This window comes from Motacilla alba, chromosome 3 (assembly GCF_015832195.1).
Source record: "Motacilla alba alba isolate MOTALB_02 chromosome 3, Motacilla_alba_V1.0_pri, whole genome shotgun sequence".
In the NCBI taxonomy this organism is placed as follows: Eukaryota; Metazoa; Chordata; class Aves; order Passeriformes; family Motacillidae; genus Motacilla; species Motacilla alba.
The window spans coordinates 36763855-36785615 of NC_052018.1; the positions used below are offsets into that span (position 1 = coordinate 36763855).

The window sequence follows — 21761 nt, forward strand, 5'->3', positions numbered from 1 at the left end:
TTCCATGAAGAGCTCCATTGTTTCTGGAAAACAAGGCACACTCAGGGCTGGAGGACTAGCTGGTCTTGTGGGATCACTGACTAGGGCTTAGAAAATTAGACCCGAGAATGTGATGTGATTTCTGAAGTCCGTGCAGAAGATAAATCATTATTCAGATTTGCTGATACTTTCTGCACCAGTTCATTTTTGCATTTCTTTTCCAATCTGAGTGCTTTCCCATGGTAAGTTAGAGTGCTTGCTTCAGATGGTGACTCCAGCTCTTTGGTCACCCTATCCTCGGCTTCCATGATGGACACCTCTGATTGAAGAGGTGAGTGAGTTATTTGAGAACTATTAACTGTCAGTGTCCAAGGAGAGTCTTTTCCCTCATGAAGCATCCCTCATTATCATGCTGTCACCAGCGCACCTTTTGGTCTCACCAGAGATTTTTCCATTGAGATAATCCCTGCCCAGCTGTCTACTGTCACCCTTGCAAGCCAACATGAAAGCAAGATCAGCCATGCCATCAGCATGAAGATATCTTCAAGTTAATAGCACAATACAGTAAAGCAACAAAAAATGTAATCCGATGCAATGCATACAGCCCATAGAATGTGTGCAAAACACCTTATTTTTTTAGTTTTATTTTTAAAGTTATTTTTATCCCCCAGACTTGTTTTTCTCAAAGATTTGACTTATTTAGGTACTTTGTATTGTGGGATGCTGCTAATTGCAAAGTAATTGCTTTATTCCTGAGGGGACTGCGACATGTTGTAAAACGGGATGTAACAATCCTTTAATACAATATGAAAGGGTTTCCAGGTAGATACATTCTCTGTTGCTGCCTGAAATGTTTGTGGGTTTTGGTTCTGCAAGTTATTACTGCTTCTGCCCCTCCTGCTTGTGTAACTACAGAGAAATGAGTGTTAAAACAGGACCATTGGGCTTGTCAATTGTGTTCTTCTTGGTGACCCCAGCTTATGAAAAATAGAAACAGCATTTAACCCTCAAATTACTAATGGGGTGGTGGGACAGGGAAGACCTCTAAGCAGTGTGGGAGGGTGGAATAGGGACGAAATGCAGGAACTTCAAAAGGAGAGGAAATCCACAGGGATTTAGCTCCACTAAGTCCAAAATCAAGGGGAATAAACTCTGCTCAGAGTTGAGTGCCAAGCACTACACTGTAAGAATGGATCTCTGATTCCTACAAGGCAGAGAATTATGGTTTAAGCTGCAGAAATAAGTCTGAGAATTTGGAGTGTGCTGGGAAGTGAATTTGATCTGTCTGATGCAGTTGTAAGGAAAGACAAAGCCCAGCTCCAGGGCTCTGAGATGAAGAAGTTGATCTGTAGAGGACATCAGAGGGAATTATTAACTGTGTGGTCATCATGACCTGAAGGATTAAGTGGCCTACAGAAATAAGAAGATTTTGACCATGGGGGCATTACAGGGATCCTGTAACACAGAAGTGGTCCCGAGGGAGGACTAGTGAAGCAGCAGGCAGAGTCTCACATCAAATGATGAGCCTTGTCACAAAGCTAGTAGTCAGCCAGACATCCCTGATGAGGGTCAAAGAGTTTGTCTAGAAGATCTTGTGGAAAGTTTGTGAGGGGAGCTCAACCTGTGTAAGAAAACCACAAGGCACAAGCAGTGCAGGAAATAACCAGAGGATAAAGCTCCAGTTTGGATAAGAAGTCCTTTCTATGGCACAGAGACATTAGAGGGTGTACAACACACCTCAGCAGCCAAGAGGTGCTATTAATTTCTGTTTTTCATCTGTGAGAACCAGTAGATGATGATGATGATGATTTCTCACATCTCAGATCACTGTTTCCTGTTCTTGCAGTTGGAACAGCCAGGGGCAGTTGTTGAACCTTATTTTCTCAGGATGTTTTCCCCTTTTTTCAACTTTCCCACTTCTTTCACCTTTTCAGATGATAAGTTCTTGGTTTTCTACTTCTTGATGGTATCTCAGGATGCCTCTGGACACCCAGCTGCCTGACTGCTCTTCTCAAGGATGCTGCCAGGCTCCCAGGCTCACAGTCCAGCAGGCATCTCTTCTTTCAGCAGACATACTCTGCTCAGTGTTTCTCTCCTTGCAACCTGGTTGCACTTTAGGGCGGCTCACATCAAGAGCCCTCTGCAAATATTCTGTCTAGATTTGAGTACCAAGCCTCAAAAGAACTATGTCAGGGGATGAATGATCAGAGGGCTGGAGTAAGTTATCTAGAGGGCAGTGGCAAAAAAACTCCAGTGTTTTATCTAGACAAGAAAGCAATGAAGGAAATGAAAGAAGGGAAGGGGACAGGGATCCTCAAGAGTGATTTTCCATACTTCGTTATGTTTGTCAATATAGGAGATATATATTAGATATCATTTTGATAAACCAGCTTATTTTGTGGGGAAGAGAGTATTTTAATTGTCTGGGGTACAGTACTGACAGTATTGAAATCTCTGTTCATAGCCCCAGTTTCTGTGCCTTTACACGCCTTCAAATGTCCAGTCAATTTGCTGAGACTGCTGACAAATGTATCCTTTGATATGTGTTGGAATCATTTATGAACATCTTTGCCTTAGAATTGGAGTAGAGATCTTCTGTGGGTGTCTTGTAGAATCTTGCACAGCCAGGAAACACAGTTTTGGTAGCTGACTTGACCTGGCTACCAAAGCAGAATTGAGCCCATGGTCTCAAGAGGAAAAGCTTTGTTACCTTCTGCTGCTGCTGTGTAACCCAAAACACTGAGCACCACAGGAGGTGTGCAGCATGGAGGCTTTGAGCACTGCATCAGGGAGTCTTTGTTGTCTTTGCCCTAAACTCATGGATAGGATAGGGTAAAATCCCTGAACTTTTCTCTCCTTATTAGGATCTCCTCAGAGATGATTTAATGTTGCTCCCCAGTTCTTTCAGGTCTCTTGCAAAGTCTGCTGAGGTCAGAGAGAGCCCTCTGGCAGAGTCAGCAAGTTTGGGATCTTTCCTAAAGAGGTTCCCTGTGTCAGATGAAGCTAATTTAGGTCATCAATGATGGTTTTTTTCTTGGGAGTTACAGCCAGTTTCTCAACAGCAGCACTGGGAGATCAGTGCATGGGTTTAGGAAATGAGAATTACTGTCCTAGCAGTGCTGACTGGTGGGGTGATTCTATGCAAAAAAATGTGACCTCCATGTCTGCTTCCCTGCTGTGTTCAGTTTCTCTCACTTGCCCATTTTCCAGGGTGTGCCAAATCCCTGGATATTTGTGCTTCCTCTTGCTGTTGCAGCGCCCTGTGGTGGGAGGCAAATGGAAAAATCGTGATCTCTTGATGATAATGGTGTGCACCATAACAGGGGCCACTGGCAGTTGCAGTGGACATACTCAGCACTTCCACTAATGCTTGTCTGAATGCACCTTTCTCCCACCCTGGCCTCTTCATCCCTAGGATTTCATCTACTGACTTTCAGCTTGAGCCTTGTTAAGCTTTTAATTGACGCGCTGCCTGCCAGACTCTTGCTCTCGTGCCAGAAGCCCAGCAAAATTGAGGAATATTGTGCCAATATCCAAACATCTCATGTACTCACGTTGTCTCCATGATTCAGTGCTGAGCTGGGTGGCGCTGGTTCACCTACCTCACCCCACCTCCCAGTGCTCTCCCAAGACATCAGCTGGGGAGGTGCAGGAGGGGCTGCTTCATTGTTGCTGGCAGCTCCTAAGTCATGTTTTCTTGAAGGGGAAGAGCATCTCCAGTGCTCTTTTGCCAGCTGAAAAATATTTTGAAGCTGGTAAATGTGTTCTTTTCTTCTCTGCTGTGTCAGCCAGAGCATTTCCTGATCACTGCCTGGCTGCACATCTTTAATAATGTGTATAAAAGATAGGATCTAGCTCAAATAGGAGTTTTGTGCCTTGATGTTGCTTGGCATTAGATTATTGTAGTGGTGTTTTCTGGCCTTGAAAAACCATCTGTAAGTGTAGGAATTTTTTCTTTAACTTTTCTGGAGTGTCTTTTGCAGTATTAACCTGAGTTACTGTTGTATGCTGTCTGGGAGGGTGTGGGGCTGCTTGTGCGAGCAGGGAAGAGAGTTCAGGTCACACATGGGCAGGAGAAGACCGCTGCACCAGCACTCCTACATGGCAGCAGCAGGGTGCCCAAACGGAATGACAGATATTGTCCATGCTAAAGATAATCTGAACCCTTGCAGCACAGGACATGCTTTGGGATCAGAAAAGGGAAGAACAGCAGAGAGGGAGAGGGAGTTGGTTGTGGAAAGGGCTATGGCACTTTCTGCTCACACTGAGGTCCTGCAGTTGTTTTAATTGGATCCTCCACAGAAGGTGACAGGGAGGGACAGTTCTCCCATCCAGAAGCCCCACTGTGTGTGATGGTAACATAAAACCCCACTCTCCCATGAGCACAGCCGTGTGTCTGCTTCATTCCCAAGGTTAGGCTCTGGCACTTCTGTTAAACAGCAGTCAGCTGGAAAGATCTCCTAACTGGTTTTATGCAAATGGGAGCAGATATGTCATGCATGTGTGTTTGCACACTGGCACGGTCCCCTATCAAACAATAGATATTGTTTTGTCATGTAAATAGTGCCCAACTGACAGGGCTTCCTGGGAGTTGAGCTTGCTTGTGCTGAGTGGTTTTGACGGGTGTGTATGCAGGTGTTGAAGACGTGGGGAGCAACAAAGTCGTAGAACTTCAATGAGCTAAGTCAAATAAACCCCCCAAATCACATTATATGGAAAGTAGTAAGTATATAACTTGTGTGTTGCGTAAGGGAGGTCAGGGCTATGTGGCAGAGAGGTAAGTAAGAGGGGAAGAAAAACAATTGTTTTCCTACAAGATTAGTTATGTTCAAGCAATGACTTGAAGCTGCCTCTGATCCTCATTGCTGGTCTCCATGTGTCTCTCCAAGAGCATTCTGCCTGGCAGGTGCAGCTCTGGAGGTTGGTTTTGATGGTACCAAGGCATTGCCTGAGAGCTGCCAGGCAGCTGAGGGTTTACATTGAGTGCAGCCAGCAGTGGAGGCCAGGCAACGGAGATGGACTGGAGAGAGCAGCTGGGGAAGCTGTCGCTGTCTGCCCGTGTTCCTCGCCAAGCAGGGCTGGCTGTCGGTCCGGCTGCAGGCGGCCACCTGCAGTGGAGCAGTGACATCAATCAGTCTGCTCTGGTTGTGGTGGGAAGCCTGATGAGCAACTGTCATGCAGATGCTCCCTGGGAGGCTGCTAAGTGGTAATTGTTGAAGTAATTACTAGCAACAAGTGGGGGGAAAAAAAAATCTCAGAAAATGTTTTCAGATGTCCCAGACAGTGGTGATACTGACGGAGATAAATATGTAACTGTCCATATGAAAGCTAAATTATTGTACTTGCCACAATAAAATATGTCATGAAAACAGTAAAATCCCACCCACCCACCCACCCCCCCAAACTCAAAGGCTATGTAGATGTCCAAATGTAGTTCAAAATGTTGGTTGGTATAAAACCTAAGTCCAAAAATAGTACTGATGATGTTGTGAAGGAAAGAAGAGAAGTGGGAATCAAAAGCACATTGTTCTTGACCTGGTGGGGGGCTTTTCTGTTTTCCAGATGAAGCTTCTGCTGGCATTTACAATTACACCTTTGACTGATTTTTAACTGTCTTTTGGGGCAAGAAGGGGTGACATGCAGTGTCCTCCCTTTAGCAAAATATGTATTTTTCCTGAGTAGTTTATACTGGATCCATGATGAAACTAAAGAAAAATCACTGAAAGGGAAGCAATGCTGCATGTCTTGGAGAAACCCTTTTCAAGTCAGCTGAAAGAAATGGCAGATATATCAGCATCCTGCAGTAAATGATAAATGAGTTCCAGGAAACCCACTCTTTCTAATGCAATAATCCACTCTGCTGAATAATGCTGTTATTCTAAAGTGAATACGATCTTAGTATTTACGTCATATTTTATGTATGACAAACTGCTTTGCAAAGAGGCTGGATGAGAAAAAGAACATTTTATAGATTTTATACTGTTGTGTACTAATAAAAAAAATAAACCCATTTTGCTGTGGGAGTCAAGCAGAGAAGAGATGAGCAGTATTTAGATGTAGGAAATCTTCTTAGAAAGACAATTATTATGAATTAATAGCTTTTATCTACTCTCCCATAACACAATCATCTAGCTCCATATCTTTATATTAGGGTATTCCAAAATAATTTAGGGTAATTTTATTCCATTGTTTATGTTGAATAAAATAAAGCTACAAGATGCTGAGGTTTTTTCTTGGACTACAGGCTCCCCAGGCCAGTGGTCACAGCCCCAAGCCTGCCAGCGTTCAAGAAGCATTTGGACAACACTCTCAGGCACATGGTGGGATTTTTGGGGTCATCTTCTGCAGAGCCAGGAGATGGACTCAGTGATCTCTGTGGATCCCTTCCAACTCAGGAAATTCTGTTATTCTATGATTCTGTGATTCTATTCAGCATAATTTCTGGGGATAAACTAAAAAGGGGCTTTGGGATCCCTTGCAGAAAACTGGGGCTCCCTTCTTCTTTTTTTTCCCCTTTCATCTTCTACCTCAGCACACATGGAAACTTTGTGTTAGCTATGTAAGCATTCTTTTATTCAAATATTAATTTAACTTAGTGATTGCATTGAGAGTGACCTGTGCTCTGGCATTCATCTTTTCCATTTAGCACAGGCAACTTTTTAAAATTGATTAGCTCATAGCTCCTAAATCTTTCATAGTTTTGGCTTTTTTCTCTTCCCTCAGCGAGGAAGCTGCTGGTTTTAACCCTTGAATTTAGGGGAGTCTGTTGCCTAGCCTTTCAGTATCTGATGTTTGATGTTTCCTGGACTGTCCTTTGGCTTTTGAAAATCATCATTCCTGTGCTTTTTTTGTTACTGACGTGTAGGCGCTACGGCCACTGAAGCAGCCTGGCAGCCGTTTGGAGGGGAGGGAGCTGGGGAAGGGAAAGGTGCAGAGAGTGTTTTTGCCAGCTCTGCCAGTTGCATGGGAGAGAGGACAGAGCTGGGAGCTTTACAGTCCTGCCACCGAGCAGCCAGCTGCCCACCCACAGGCTGCTGTGCCACCCCAGAGAGACAGACAGACATCTCCTGAGTGTCCGTGGGGCAGTGTGGCTCAGTGAGCTGAGAGCATAATCCGTGGGGATGCAGCTGGACCTCAGCGCCTGGGGACAGTGCCTCGCAGCTGCCGATTGGGAACACTAATCCACAGTCAGCCTGTCCTTTTCCACACTCCACTGATGGGGTGAGCACGTTATCCTCGGAAGGGATTGACCCACAACAAAGCAACCGAACCTGTGGGCATCACATCTGGCCAGTTTCCTTGGAGAGGCTTGGGAAGTAGGTGTTGCTTTCCCAGCCCGCCCCAGGTAAGTAATCTGATCTTAAACAAAGAAGCACAGAGATGGCTGTTTTTCATTTAAAAATATGTTAAAGCGAAACAATTTTTGTTGTTATGATTTTGAAGGCATAAGGTTTGAATATTCTCATGCTCTGTGCCTCCCTTGAGCTTCTGGATCTTGGGGGTGATAATGAGGGATTTAATTCTGGGCAGCAGGTGCTGGCAGCAGGGATGCGGTGCAGTGCCTGTAATCGTGTTGTCGGGTTCATTTTGCACCATCTGGGTGTGAAAGGAGCAGTCAAGCTTTTAATTGCAGTCCTTGGGCATCTGGTACCTTCCTCCTGCTGCTGGGGGTGCAGACGTGGTCAAGGAGAGACACTCTGTGTGTTTGAGGCATGTAGAGAGTTAAAGCGATGCCACTGCCAGTGCAGCCACTGTGCTGGGGAGGGGAATGAGAAGGCTGTTCCCACTTCCACTGTTCACCCATCACCTTTTTCTACCAGCTCAGGAGAAAAGGAAAGTTGGTCTTTTAGTTGTCTGGGCTTCCTGTTCTAAATGGACACGCTTTTCTGAATTGCAGATAATCCCAGTTGAGGAGATGTAAAGCAGATGTGGTCACAGGGAATGTGACCTGTTGTTTGAGCAGGAGCCAGGCTTGTGCTGTGACTGCCCTCTGGGAATAGGACCAACACCTGCTGGAGACCTGGGCAAAGTGGGAGATACCCCTAAAAGACCAATAGCTGAATCAGCTCCTGGCTATGCTTTTATGTATGATCCAAGTGGTGGAAAAGACAAGGAGGCAAACTCCATGATAGCAGTGACGCGGTCACAGTCCATCACTCCAGTGTGGCAGGGCATGGCAGGAGGAGGCTCATGATCTCAGTGTGCTGCAGTGATGGGAAAACAGTGAGAGAGAGGGAGAACAATCCAACTAGGGAGTATGATTTCCAGCATTTACCTTGCATAGTTTATCCAGACTTTCCCAGCCCTACCTTGTTGAGATATTAGTGTCTTTCTAGTGGTGTGGCTAAGATGTGATGAGCATCTATGGTTTCTGCAAACTTGCTCAGAAATGTCAGCGTATCAGGAAAATGTCTCCATTGAGACTGAGATTTTTGTAGGAATATGCAAATCTGTCAGTGACAATGATGTCACTGCATTGTTTTCTTTTTGTTGGTTTTTTGTTGTTTTGTTTTTGTTTTTTTTTTTTAATTTAAGAGGTAAGAAAACCAAGTGGGTTCTGTCCAGAGATGTTTTAAGTTGTCAGTGTATTGTACATGCCTCCAGCCAAAGTTGGCAGCCAGCTTAGGGGTGAGGCTGGGGACAAACAAGTGATGGCACAGTTTACCTGGAAACTACCACTGCCCAGGCAGGGGCTGGCACAGAAACACACCATCCTCTGCCTGAAAAGCTCCCTATTGTGAGGTGTGCCTTGCACTGCGTACTGCTCACGGAAGGCAGCTGTGAGGTGTGCTCCTGGGTTATGGAAACTCCACTTTGGGATGTGATGGGAGAGTCGGGGATGTTGGGAGCAGGGGGGCAGGATCATAGGTGGGTGGTGGGAGGTATGGAGGCAGGGTGGGTCTTCAGCTTGCTTTGGAAGCAGGAGTCACTGGAAATCAAATACTTGAGGAGGTAAGATTGAAACTTGGGTTGTTTGTTCCAGTTCAAATTAAGTATAGGCCATCTGTGTTTCTTGGTGCTTTTTAAATGGTTTGTACTGTAATGTGTACAGCACTCTGCCAGAGGAGCAGGGTATGATGTGCTAGTGAAGGACTTGAGGGTTTTTTCTTCCATCTTCCCTATTTTCCATTTTACCAGGGTACAAACTGTGTCCATTACACTGAAGGTGTGGGTGAAACCAGTCCAGTGGCACAGGGTACAGCACCACTCCTCTATTGTCCATGTCATGCTGACTTTGAGGCCCAGAAACTCTTTGTCTGGTTTCTCTAAATAAATGTGCAGCTATTTCCATATTGCTCCAAACATGTTTGCACTTAAAAGGAAGAGAAAGGTGAGGAAAAGCTAAGTTGAATCTTTTAAATGGAAATGGTATTGCCTAATGCTTCTACTTAGAAATCAAGAGTCAGTTACCTGGAGTTTTTACTGGCTTTGGCATAACTTTCTGTCGACCTCAGAGAAAACAGTAACTTTTCTGTGCTTTCAAGGGCCTTTTCTAACATGCATGTAATATTCTTCTGCCTATTGTTCACCTCGAAGGGTGTTATAAGAATTAAAGCTCATAAAGCATATTAAGATTTGCTAATATAAATCACCTTAGGAGTGCAAATTAAATTATGTTGCCATTTACTACCACAAATTACCCTACTCTTTTAGTTATTGCTGTTCTGAGACAGATTTAAAGGATAACATAAGGGTTATGAAAGACATTGAATTCCAGTATCAATCTCCAAGATCATCTGGACCCTGTACCTATTACTCTTTGACTGTGCAGAGTGTTTCGTACTGGTGGCTGTTAAGGAGCAGTGGGGTGATATTTCAAGAGAGGAGAACAGATAATTTATAATTACACTGGATATCTTGAAAGTGTTTTTCCTGTACTGAAACAATTAAATACTGAAGTGAGAAAAGCACAAATAAAGCTGAAATCTTCCCAAACTGGGCGGGTTCTGGATCCCACAGCTCAAAGTGATCAGTGGATACATTTTCTGTAATTATATCAGAAAACTCTTTTCAGCTCTGATGGCTCTGATGGGTCAGTGAAACCTGGGAAGACAAATATACTGACAGTTTGCATGATGAGTGCTAAATCTGAATTGTTTCTGGGGTCAGTGGGGAACGATGTCAGTTTGGGGGGGAGAACATAATTTCTCAGTGACAGCAAAGATGAGTGTTTCCCAATAGCAGGTTGTGATCTTTCCCAGCGGTGTCCTTGGGATGGTTCAGGGGAGGCTGTGAAGCATTTTATACTCGTTAGGGAACAGTCAGCTGCCTTTAATTGCTGACTGCACTCAATCCTTCCAGGGCAGAGGTTTGTATATTTATATCAGCAGCCAGCAACTATAACCTATTCTTGTTCCTTTGGTCAACAGTAGTTAACCCATCCTTGGCCAATTAAAGACCCGGAAACCTGGCAGGGAGAGGATGAAAGGGGACCACACAAATAGAAGTTAGGCTGAAAAACAGTTAAGCTCTCAGAAAGTTTAAGGATTTTTGTCCCAACGAAGGGGAATGAGGGCGCATTGAAAATGTACTACTCTCTACATCCCTCCACCTTGCAACAGAAGTGCCATGTCTTCAGGAGGTTCTGAGGAGTTTTTGTGATCCCCTCCCAAGCCAATGCAAAGATGAACGCTCAGGGAGGAGCTGCTGTAGTGCTCTGTTTCTGAAAGCTGGCTGACAGCAGTGTTGTTTTCTGATCCATAGGTCCAATGGATGGCATAGCAATAGCGTCACTGTCCAGGGAGCTGGAATCCTTCCTCGCCTGCCTGTATGCTGCTTGAACTGATCCCAAGCCTTTGTTTTTGGACTGAAGAAACCTGAAAACCTTTCTCTGCTAATTCATGAGCCAGCAGGATGTGGTCGCCGTGCTTTCAGAACGCCTGCTTGTAGCCGCCTACAAAGGCCAAGTGGAGAATGTGGTGCAGCTTATCAACAGGGGTGCCAAGGTAGCAGTTACCAAGGTAACGAGAGAAAAACGCTTTGCAAAACCCTGGGAACTAATGTAACTCTTCTAGACCATTGTCTGTGAAAATGCCCTCCTAGCTTTACCAATCTGAATGTGACTGAAGTTAGTGTTCAGATTTCCTTAAAGTTTGCACTTAATAGCTCATGCAGATTTGCAATATAGTGCACGTCTGGTGTTTATACCCTTTGCAGAGGCTGCAGCTGTGATGAGCACTGAGTCCTTGCAAACAGTGTGTCGACAGAGGGGAGCAACATTTTTCAAAGCAGGCATTGACTTTTGAGCGCTGTGTGACCTGATGAATGGAGCGATTCATCACTGTCAAGGGAAGGCAGTTCGGGGCACCCATCTCCCTGGGTGAGGGGATGGGGAAAAGCCACCTCTTGTGGCAGGGTAAAGGGATACAGAAAGTGTTTCTTGCTGCTGAAGTCTCTTGGTGCAGCAGCCTCCCTTATACCCAACCTCTTCATTGATTTGTTTTGTGTAGTCCCTTAGTCAGTTCCAAACTTGGGGGTTGCAAATTGTGTTCCTCGTACCTTTGAGAAAAGTCAGAGTCAAAGGATTTCTGCTTAGATACAAGTGAGTTCAAACTGATATTCACCTATTTCTAATGCTCAACATGTTATAAACAATACTATCTTAGAAAAATTGAGATGTAACTGCCTGTTTTAGAGAAGGTTTGATCAACAAAAAATCCTAAAATAACTAGGTAAGTCAAATCTTTCGACCTGCAACATAAAATTTGGGGCATACTGTTTTGATGAACTGTTGTTTGCCATCCTACCTACTTATATTTGTGTTTCCATATTGGTTTTGAATGTTACATATGTATGGAAACTAATATTTACAGATAGAAAGCACACTTGATAAAAAGAGGAAAAGACAGAATGCTTATCTGTCAGTGACAGTTGTTTTCAGTCTGTTCACAGTGTTTAAGTTGTAGATAATACTTATTTTGAAAGTTGGAGTGATCCAAGGACAACCTGTGCTTGTAAGTTTTGTTTGCCAAAATAAAACTTGCTGGTAGATACAAAGCACAGATGTAATAAGCATGAATAGTCCCATGTAGACAGACAGCTGTTTGGTTCTGTTGTCCAAGTAGCTCTGTAGTCAATGAACAACTATTAAAGGTAGTCAGTAATAGACCAGGAAATACTGACTTACACATACCTGAATGGTAGCTCTGGGTTTTGTGGTTGTGTTTTCATCTGTTTGTTTGCTTTTGGTTTGGTTTTTTTTTTGTTTTTTTTTTTAATTATGAGCTTTGAGGCTGAGGGACCTCTGCTAATTACAATAAGAAACAAATAGTGTAGGTTTGACTTTGAAACACAAAATCTGGTTAATTTGATATAATGCAGATTTCCTAGATTTGACGAGTTTTTCTTTCCTATATGACATAAGTGACTCCCTTGCTTTGTTGTTCTGCCCTGTGTGGAAAATGAAAACAAAGCTCATTTGGCAGCAAAATTGTGGCCAGGTGTAAAGTGCTGGTGTTTCTGTAGAGACATGTGCTTGCCAACCATGCTGGAGAGCTGTGCGCTCCGAGCTTGTAGCTCACCAGGTACTGCATCATTGTAGCTATTCTTTCCTAGAAGTTGTGGGTCATCCCCGTGGAGCCCAGAGAGGGAAGATGACAAAAGCTGTCGCTGTTGTCCTTGTGGATGCATCCCAGCACGCCGACAGACAGTACAGATGAGCTGCTTGGGTAGCCTGGTGACAAGCCCTGCTCAGAAGAGATGAAGTCAGATCTGCAAGACTGTGGAGGAGTGCACACAGAGGAGCAGGGACTGTCTCAGAGCAGCAGCCAAGGATGTGTGTATGGGGTGTTTTGAAGGCACACTCCTCCCACGCTATCAGCCAGAGAGCTGAGCTCAGTGCAAACCAAGAGGTGTGAGGCCAGCCTGGTGCCCTCACCAGAGCCCATCCATTTAGGCTCTGTGATGTCCTGTCCAGGTGACACAGCGTGGAGTCTGCATCTGCCTCTCACCCAGCCAGCCAGCTGCGTAAGGAGAGCATGTGCATATTCGCCTACAAAAGGCTGTATAAACATACCCTGGAATAGCTTGGCTGGCTAATCTGATGACACACAGAGGCTGGAAGGAGAAAGATCTGTTTAAAGTTAAGGACAAGGTTGTCACAAGAACAAGGATGTATAAATTAGACTCAAGTATATTGAAACTGGAAATCTGGAGGGGCTTTTTAGCAACAGGTTCTTGTGCAGTTTTCTACTAAGCAGAACAAGTACAAAATAAGAACAACTTTCAGGATAGAGGTTCTTGATTTTAGAATGGAAATTAGATGGCAGAATTTTTGTAGTGCAGTAAAATAGACCAAGCTTTCAGATAAATTGAAATCCAGAACCCTCTTCTCCCCCAAGATAAAACTTATTGCACAATGAAGCATAAAAACAAATTTATCCATGTGCCTGCATTAGATCTGATTTACCTGTATGTCTTCTGCTTTCATAGTTTTCAGTTTGTTCAATGCCTAATTATAAATTACAGGGGTTTGCTTCCAAAACAAGAAGAAAATGGATTTGGTCCTTGTCAACCAAACTTCCTGCTGAATTCTTTGGGTTTTATTGGAGGAAGATACATGGAGACAAAGCTCTTTGGAGCAAAATAGTTCCCCCATCACAGCAGGCTTTAAATGTATTTCTGATCTACCTCTGTAAGCGCAGACCAATTGTTGTGAATAACACCACACAGCCACAGATTAAAGTGTCCAGGATCTAGAGATAAATGCTAGAGTTCTTTATTAAAAAAGGATTAATCGAGCATAGCTCAAGAAAAATGAAGGATATTTTCTGTAACAAGCCAAGTGCTAGTAAATGCCTTACAGCTGACTTGTCCAGTTCTGGTTTTGTCCTGTATGTAAGGTCATATGATGTGGTTAATTGTTGTTTCAGTAAACAACAATTCACCTGCAAAATAGTATTTCATTTTTTGTCACTTCTGAGTAGATGATTTCAGAAAAAAGAGGAAGAATATGAAAGAAAAAAAATCCAATGGAGAATACACTTACACATGTCCAGGTGCTGACTTCAGCACTGTGGTGAGCATGCACTTGTTTCATTTTGACAGCATTACTAGCAAGGTATCTGTGCAGGTGAAGTCAGTGAGGAAATGTGTACCTCCTCTGACTCCAGTGAGGGACACTCAGGCTCATTCCAGATTTGGGGCCTTTAAAAATATGTAAAGAGGAGCTGATGGCCACTGGGTCACACAGGTGACAGCAATCTGACATCAGGGAGCCCACAGTGGGAGAGGGCTGGTGGCACTGCGTGGCACATACATTCAGCACTCCTTGTGGTGCTGGATCTCTGCCACCAGCCATGTGGGGTTGTGGCCCAGGGCAGGTGTGGTGTCCAGCGGAGGCTTTGTGGCTCTGCTCTTCTCAAAAGGCACCTGTTTGGTGCTCTGTTGCTGCTCTGCCTGATGTGACAAATAGATAATTTCCATTTTTACACCTTTTTGTCTGACATTCTTCACAGATATGAAATATATATAGCTGATTCCTTTATGAAAAAGGCAAAAAATACCCCGAAGAACTGGTCATATGTACTGGCTGATCCAACAAGCAGGTGCCCTTATCAAGTACTTTGGTAAATAAGCTGCAAAAACTGGAAAACCAAGAACTTAAGCCTTTTCTTCCAAGCAAGAAAGCTGGTCCCTTCTTTCAGTCCTTTTTTAGAGCTCTCTTTCTGTGAAATTATTGACAGCTGCATCTTCGCACAAAAGCCCTGGGACTTTTGCTGAGACAATGTGCCTTGCTGTCCTCCCAGGATGCTGTTGTCCTTTTTCTGAGGCTATTGGATTTGCATGGCTAGGTTTTGGTAGAGGGAAGGGCTATGGGTGTGGTTTCTGTGAGAAGCTGCCCAAAGCTTCCCCAGATCTGGTAGAACCACTGGCAGGTGGCTCCAAAATGGATGTGCTGTAGGTCAAGGCTTGGCCAGCATACCACCTCAGGAATGGTGGTAACCCCTCTGGGATAACATATTTAAGAAGGGGAAAAGAAAGTTACAGAGAAGATGTAATTATAGCCAGGGAACATCCGTGAGAATATGTGAGAGGAATAATGCAATGCAGACACCAAGGTCAGAGGAGAAGGGGGAGGAGGTGCTTCAGATGGTGGAGCTGAGATTCCCCTGCAGCCTGTGGAGGCAGACCCATACCGCAGTAGGTGGATGCCTACTAAAGACACCTGTGAATCCATGAGAAAGTTGTGCTGGAGCAGGCTCCTGCATTGATCATAGCTATAAAATTGAATTCTGCAGAGAATGGATGATCATTCAGAAAAAAAAAAGCCCTAAAGAAATGGAAAAGGTAGTGCTTCTGTTTTGATTCTGTAATGTTTGATTTAACTTCTGAAGTAGTCGTGTTACGAACACAACATATGGCAACACTTTTGTAATGCTGGGGTACTTTAAGTCTCAACTTCAGAGCATGTTGAGTTCTTTAAAGCAGTCTCTCTTTTACTTCTTTTTTAAGCTAAGACAGAAGCAAAAAAATAAATGTGTTTTAATGCTTTCACATTTTTTCACTCCTTCAGTTTGAAAAGCTATTTGTGTCTGTTTTAAACAATAAATAAAGATAAATTAAAAGGGACTAACAAACACTTAGGAACTTGCTGAATGCCTGTTGAGGTCAATGAGAAGCTTTCTGCTGACTTGAGTGAGCAGGTTATTCATGGAGAACAGTCCAACAAATTATCAGTGTGAACAATGTGACAGGATTTGGATTTTGCTTTCAGGCTTTTCCAATAAAATATGGACAGGCATGTTTTTTAGGAGTGCAGAATGGATGAATAAAAGTCCTTGAGCATCACAAGAATAGGGTGAGATGGAGAACTGAATGTACCTGCGGAAAAGTACCTACACGTAGATAAACACAAGGAAGGATCGTGGAGTTTACAATGCTAAGGCCGCCCTGCATGGGTTTGGTTCTGGAGTGCATACACGTTGGCAGCAGTGCTGGGAGGATTCTGCTTTTAAGTGGTGTGTATCGACAGCTGTCTGTCAATATCTGGGATTTGTAGCGCAGATTTATTGCAAACAAAAACCTACCCTTGCATTTTACTGCTGGAGTTCGTGTGGCTGTTTGCAGTGCTTGGCTGCCACCCGATACACCCCACAGCTACAGCAGCGTGTCACGGTGGCTGGAAGTTGCAGCCTTAGTTCCAATAGGTCCCATTTATTTTGTCAATAAGTCCGTGACACAGGGCCATTTGTATGATTTGTTGCCTGATGAAGCAATTGTTTACATTTGAATAGAAGTCCAAATTGCTGCTTTTTTTTAACATATGAATGACTGCTTTATTGGTTCATTAATCCCAAGTTGTAGCAGTGTCTCATTTGTATTTGTAATAACCCCCAAAACATTACAGTTTATATTTGGCAAGGCTCACAAGCTTCCAAGTCAGTAATCTGCATGTAGAACAGTCCCTGGGTTTGGTGTTGTGTCCTTGAAGTGAGCATCTGGGACACACTCTGGTTTGTATGTTTTCTTTCCTCCTAGAACCCTTGTGTGTATTCAGATAAAGCCCCTCTTTGCTGCTGCATTGAGTGCAGAATGTCTTCATGGAGGAGACACACGAAGGGAGTTTTGTCTGTCTGCCTTCATCTCTCTACCCCTGTGTATTTTGGGTGGGATGAATTGCTGTGAGAGAAAAACTTGGTGGGGTGGTGGTTTGACTTAAAGACATGAAGACAAGAGCAGCCCTGACTTGCTGCTGTGGTGTGGACTTGTTCAGTGTTTGTCTCCAAAGCTTGCTCTGCTCCAAATTTGTCATCACAGCATCAGGGGCAACCAAATTGCCTTGTTTCTTTCTCGTAGTTTGTTCTGGATTGGTGTGTGCATGTGTATGTACGTCCATGCCTGTATGTATGTGTATTTGTGTGGAGATTTGAAGTTTTTCCGAGTGTCTGCATTGTCCACACTGGAACAGTGTCCAGCTGTACCACTCATCTCTGCTCTCATTTTGATGTTGCTGGGAAGAAAATCTGGCATTGCTGGTTCTTGCAGGGTTGTGATTAATCTTGAGATGATCAGTGCTCTTCCAAAAGCCTGAGCCTCTAATCAGTGTAATATGCTGGAATTTATCTTCCTTCCCAGTCTCCTTTCCTGGTTAGTATCACAGTTTTTGTTTATAGTGTCCCTCTAAAGTAGGAAAAACTCAAGCACTGTGTGTGTGCAGAAGCTCTGGTTCCTGAAGGCCTCTCTTTAGGGTTTTCCAGTAGGTGAGATACCTCTCAACCTATATTTCTGGATGGAGAATCTGAAACACATGAACACTCTGGAATAAAAATGATCCTTTAGTCTTCCAGCTCAACCATGCCGGCAGGCATAGTTCATGTGGCAATTGCCCAGGAAGATGTGTTTGGTGAGGAAAATATGTCCCTTGTATTCAAAGAACCCCCTGTTCTGCTTTCATAGCTTACTTTTAACACAGTACCTTTAACTGCATGTCAGCATTTCTGTAGTGGTTGGAGCTGGTTATCTTATGAGAAAGTTTCCCTGCTGGAAGATACATTCATGTTGTTGACGCTTTCCTTTTAAAGCACATGAGCTGGCTTCAAAGTGGGCTTATTTGGGATTTTTCCTTCTCCATACACACATTGCTATAAATTGTTTTCATGGTGTATTAACAACCTTCCAGGAAGTGAGATAGATGCCTGGATTAGGTGATTTACTTTTTGTCATTGAGGAATGTAGAAAGTCAGGACCCGTAAATCTGAATGTGCTGATTCACAGCACATATTCATAATCCAAACATACCGTTCATTGTTGGGAATGATTTGTCAATTTGGTATTTTTTTTTTAAATATATTTTATTCTTTTTTTTTTTCCTTTCTTCATTTCTTTTTATCCCTCTATTGCCTGGGCATTTTATGCCTCCTGCTATTGAGTTACCTGGAACAGCGACATACCCCTGGCTCTCCTCCAGGCTGATGGAGAAGGAAATGTGGTCGGTGCAGCTCAGTGCCCTTCAATAAAGGGATGGGATTTTAGGGACCTGTGGCCAGATAGAGCCAGAAGCACCCAGTCGGGAGGCTGGATGGTGCCCAGGAGCAATGGTGACAACAAAAATGAGCCCTTCCCATGCCTTTAGCACGGCAAGAATGGAAGTTTTTCTCACGGGAAGGAGCTATTGCTGCCAGCAGGGGGACATAATTCAGGTTTTGAGAGATCCATGTGTCATAGTGTGAGTGAGGTTTTTGTCCTCCAATCTGCCCCTTTAAGTCAATAATGTGGGACAATTGATCAACACTTAGTGTTTCTGAAGCACAGCACAACTAATCAGTAATGGCGCAAAGATTTTGCCCTCAACCGTTCTGTTGATTCCAACAGTATTTTTCCAACAGTATTTTCCAGAGTTAACAAGGCTTTACCAGGTGTGTGGGTATGGGGTTTTCTGTATGAAAACAATCTTGTCTTGAGCTTGGTTTATTACATACTTGAAGTAGTTTTCTTAGTGAAGAAGTTGCTTAAAACCTCAGAGAGCCAATGGCTGCCTTCTGTGTACTTCAAGCCACTAGTCGGACAGCTCTTGAAGTGTTTGCCCCTTCTGTGGTTGATGTGTTAGGGCTGCTTATGTTCCTTTGCAGAATAAATCATTGGGTGGAAAAATAGACAACAGCACCAGTAGTGAAGATATATAATAAACACAGGTGAAAAGTCACGTGACTTTTAATGTGACCCTCACAAAATGCCTAGTGGAGAAAACAGCATTCTTTGGGAAGATACCTTGTGAATTTAGCAGTTGCTGGAATCCTGTTTCCTTTACTGCCATTAAATAATCTGCAGTGAACAGCTTTAGTGTTGTTGTTTCACAGATCTTAAAGTGTTTCACTCACTTTGAGATTTTACTGAGAGAGAGATAAAAATAACTACTGTCTAAAAAAACCTGGCAGATCTTTTATAAAATGAAGTTGATTGTCATACACATGAAGTCACTAGGAGTGACTACATGCCTTCCATTCCTTTTCAGGGGAGCATCTGTCATGTGCAACAGCTCAGTAATTCTTATCTCTGTCGCAAAGACAGTACCCACTACATTATATGAATTAGCCAGTTGTTGCAAGTTGACTGTACAGAGGGAAGGTGAAAGCAGTTCCATGGTCCAGAGGGACAGAAACAAGAGGGTCATGGATTCTACTTAGGCATGGACACAGAGCCAGACCTGAATTTGTAAGGAAGGACCCTTATGTGAGTATAATATCCCTTTTGTAGAGTGTCATCGGGATAAACTGCAATGTTGCACAAGGTGGAGGAGAAGTTTTCAGCTTTCACAAAACCAAGGTAAAGCCTTTGTCACACTAATACATGTCAATTGCTACTATTGCAGGTTCAGACAGTGAGGTACAAACAGAAGAATGATGAAAAGGAGATAAAACTCTATTCTAAACTACCATGCAAAAAAAATTAATCTTAAGGTATTATTGTTTTCTTCTCATTCATAGCATGGCCGGACCCCCTTGCATCTTGCTGCCTACAAGGGTCATCTCCACGTTGTCCAGGTTTTGTTGAAGGCGGGTTGTGATCTGGATATTCAGGATGATGTAAGTAGATACAACCTTCTAACTTGGGGTGGAGGAGAAAAGGTGATTTGCAAATAGCAGTAGACATTCACTTCTTTGAAGTGGGATTAAATGGAAACAAAGTCTGTCTCTCTATTTTCCAATTCAGAGATGTAACCTCTAATAGAGATGCAAAAGTGCATGGGAAACGATGTGAAATGTGGTGGTTTTCAGTGAATAGCTTAGTCCTCTCGTTCAAGCTGCAGAGCTTTACAAGAGCTCTGCTTGTGCCAGGCAGGTGTGAGAGTCGTCATCTGCTGCTTCTGGTAGGAATGCACTAGGAGTTAATTGTGGGAACCTACTGGAGGACATCAGGTAGGGGACACAACCCATTTTTGGATTTGCCTGAAGTGGGAGATGCTTTTTGAGTAGGCACATCCCTCAGCATCCGGAACAGCTGCCTGTAGCCCGGTGCTGTGCCGTGGGGAGATCGTCCTGATGGCATCATGCTTCATGTTGGGGTGGTCACATCTCTGAGGTGGTTGTGGGGAGAGGCATCAGCACAAAAGCCAGCTTTGAATTTAGCACATGGTAGTTTGTGTTAATTTGGTAAAATGTGTAAGTTGCTGGAATTTCTTGGGTTTCTGTAAGAGTAGTTCTAATCTAGGACTGGGATTTAAGGTGCTTTGGATTGACAGGTAACACAGTTTTAGTTCCCTCACTGGTGAAAAAAGGTATATGCTGAAATGTGCAGTAGCAGTTGAATAACCATGATTTCTTCAAATTAATTGCTAACTTCTGATGGCATGCTGGAAGAAGTTGGAGGTAGGGCTGCTTTTGTTGTTCCTGTAATATATAAAGTGGAGAGTCTTCAAAGGCCATAGAGGCCCAAAGGTGTTAGTAGAGCCACCTGCATGACTGGTAAAAGGACACTGCAAATGTCTAAATGGCTTTTAAAAATGCCTTTGGGCATTTATTTGCATCTAGAGAGTTAAAAGTCTATAACCACAGGAAAACTGGTTTCTTTCTCTGCATGAGTAGCTGATTCCCTGGGTGACTTGAGCAGTCTGCCTGACGAGCTTGGGACTGGGGTACTGATGTGGGCAGCTTTCTGCAGGGACACTTGTTTTTCCAGGAAGAAAATTTGTTCCTGTGCTCTTTATTCCTTCCCTGTGAAATGGAGCAGATTTGCAAGTGCAATGGGAGAATCAGTTTATTCAGATGTATCCTGGGTACGCTTTTTCACTTCTTCCAGCAGAAATGGTTCATTAGGTATTTAAGACAAAATTGCAGATACTTTACAAATACAGACAGTTGTCCTGAGAAAAGAAAACCGCTACTTTAAGAAAGCAAGAGCTTCCTCTGATTTGGTCAAGTTGAGTTTCTGTGGAAACTGTTTTTTGAATAAATCTGGTTCATTTGTTTTAATCATCTAAGAATAAAGTCTACGCTGTTTATATGTAAATGTGATAGCCATGATAGAAAAACAGTAAATCAGTGTTTAGCATCATTTTAGTTCAGTGAAGAGTCTTGCACTTGCAGAAATACTCAGCTCATAGAAGACTTACTGTCTTATGCACTTAGGGGCTTTGTTCACAATTGGATACTGCTCCTACATGTGATGATTAATATGGGCGGAGTAGGTGCATACTGGATTCATAGATATTGTTTCTTTAAAATGTATTTTGATGTGTAGCTCTGTATTTAGTAGTAGTAGTAATTTGGTTGGGATTGAGGAGAGCCTCGGGAGATTCTGAATTTCAAAGGGTATGTTTGAATTTGTCTTGTAGAAGGAGGCAGTCTAAAACTCCAAATGAAGATTTTTGCTTGCAATAGGTATTAACTAAAATATTTCTGCTTTCCTTTTACGTAGGTCTTCAAAGAAGTTTCTCTGCTTATGGCTTCTCCTTGTATAACTCATTTTTACAGTTTATGCCCTACAGAATGTTTGTAGTGTCTTTTAGTTGCAATCTATTGATTATGCCTTCAGTCACTTTTACTGTATGCTTATGTGGCAGTGAAGGCATCTTATTCTCAGGTGTTGATTAACATCTGTATGTTTCATTGCTGTTATCCAGGAATGTGGATTTAGGTTCAGATATGAAAACACCTGTAAGAGTGGGGAGTATTATATTTAATTGAAAAACAGATTATTTTGTTGATTTTGGTCTATGGTGTTGTTGTGATAGCACACAAAAATCCAAAACTATGATGTACATTTTATTTTTCAAAATAACAAGAGAAACCTAAACACTTCATTTTTGAATTTTGATCAAGTTCAAGAACAAGTTTTAATTTGCC

General features: G+C 43.2%; 1 protein-coding gene across 6 annotated transcripts in view; it reads left to right on the forward strand.

The window, feature by feature from the left end:
- ANKRD6 (ankyrin repeat domain 6) overlaps positions 1–21761 on the forward strand; it is an 86084-nt gene that overhangs the window by 39992 nt on the left and 24331 nt on the right. For 3 of the 6 annotated variants that reach the window (XM_038133109.1, XM_038133107.1, XM_038133108.1), the window contains 2 exons: positions 10684–10940; positions 19404–19502. In XM_038133109.1, coding sequence (XP_037989037.1) covers positions 10821–10940; positions 19404–19502 — 219 coding nt within the window. In that variant the 5' untranslated portion in view covers positions 10684–10820. Of the gene's footprint in view, positions 1–6325; positions 7325–10683; positions 10941–19403; positions 19503–21761 lie in introns of those variants that run through there. The other 3 variants (XM_038133110.1, XM_038133111.1, XM_038133106.1) reach the window with 3 other exon arrangements.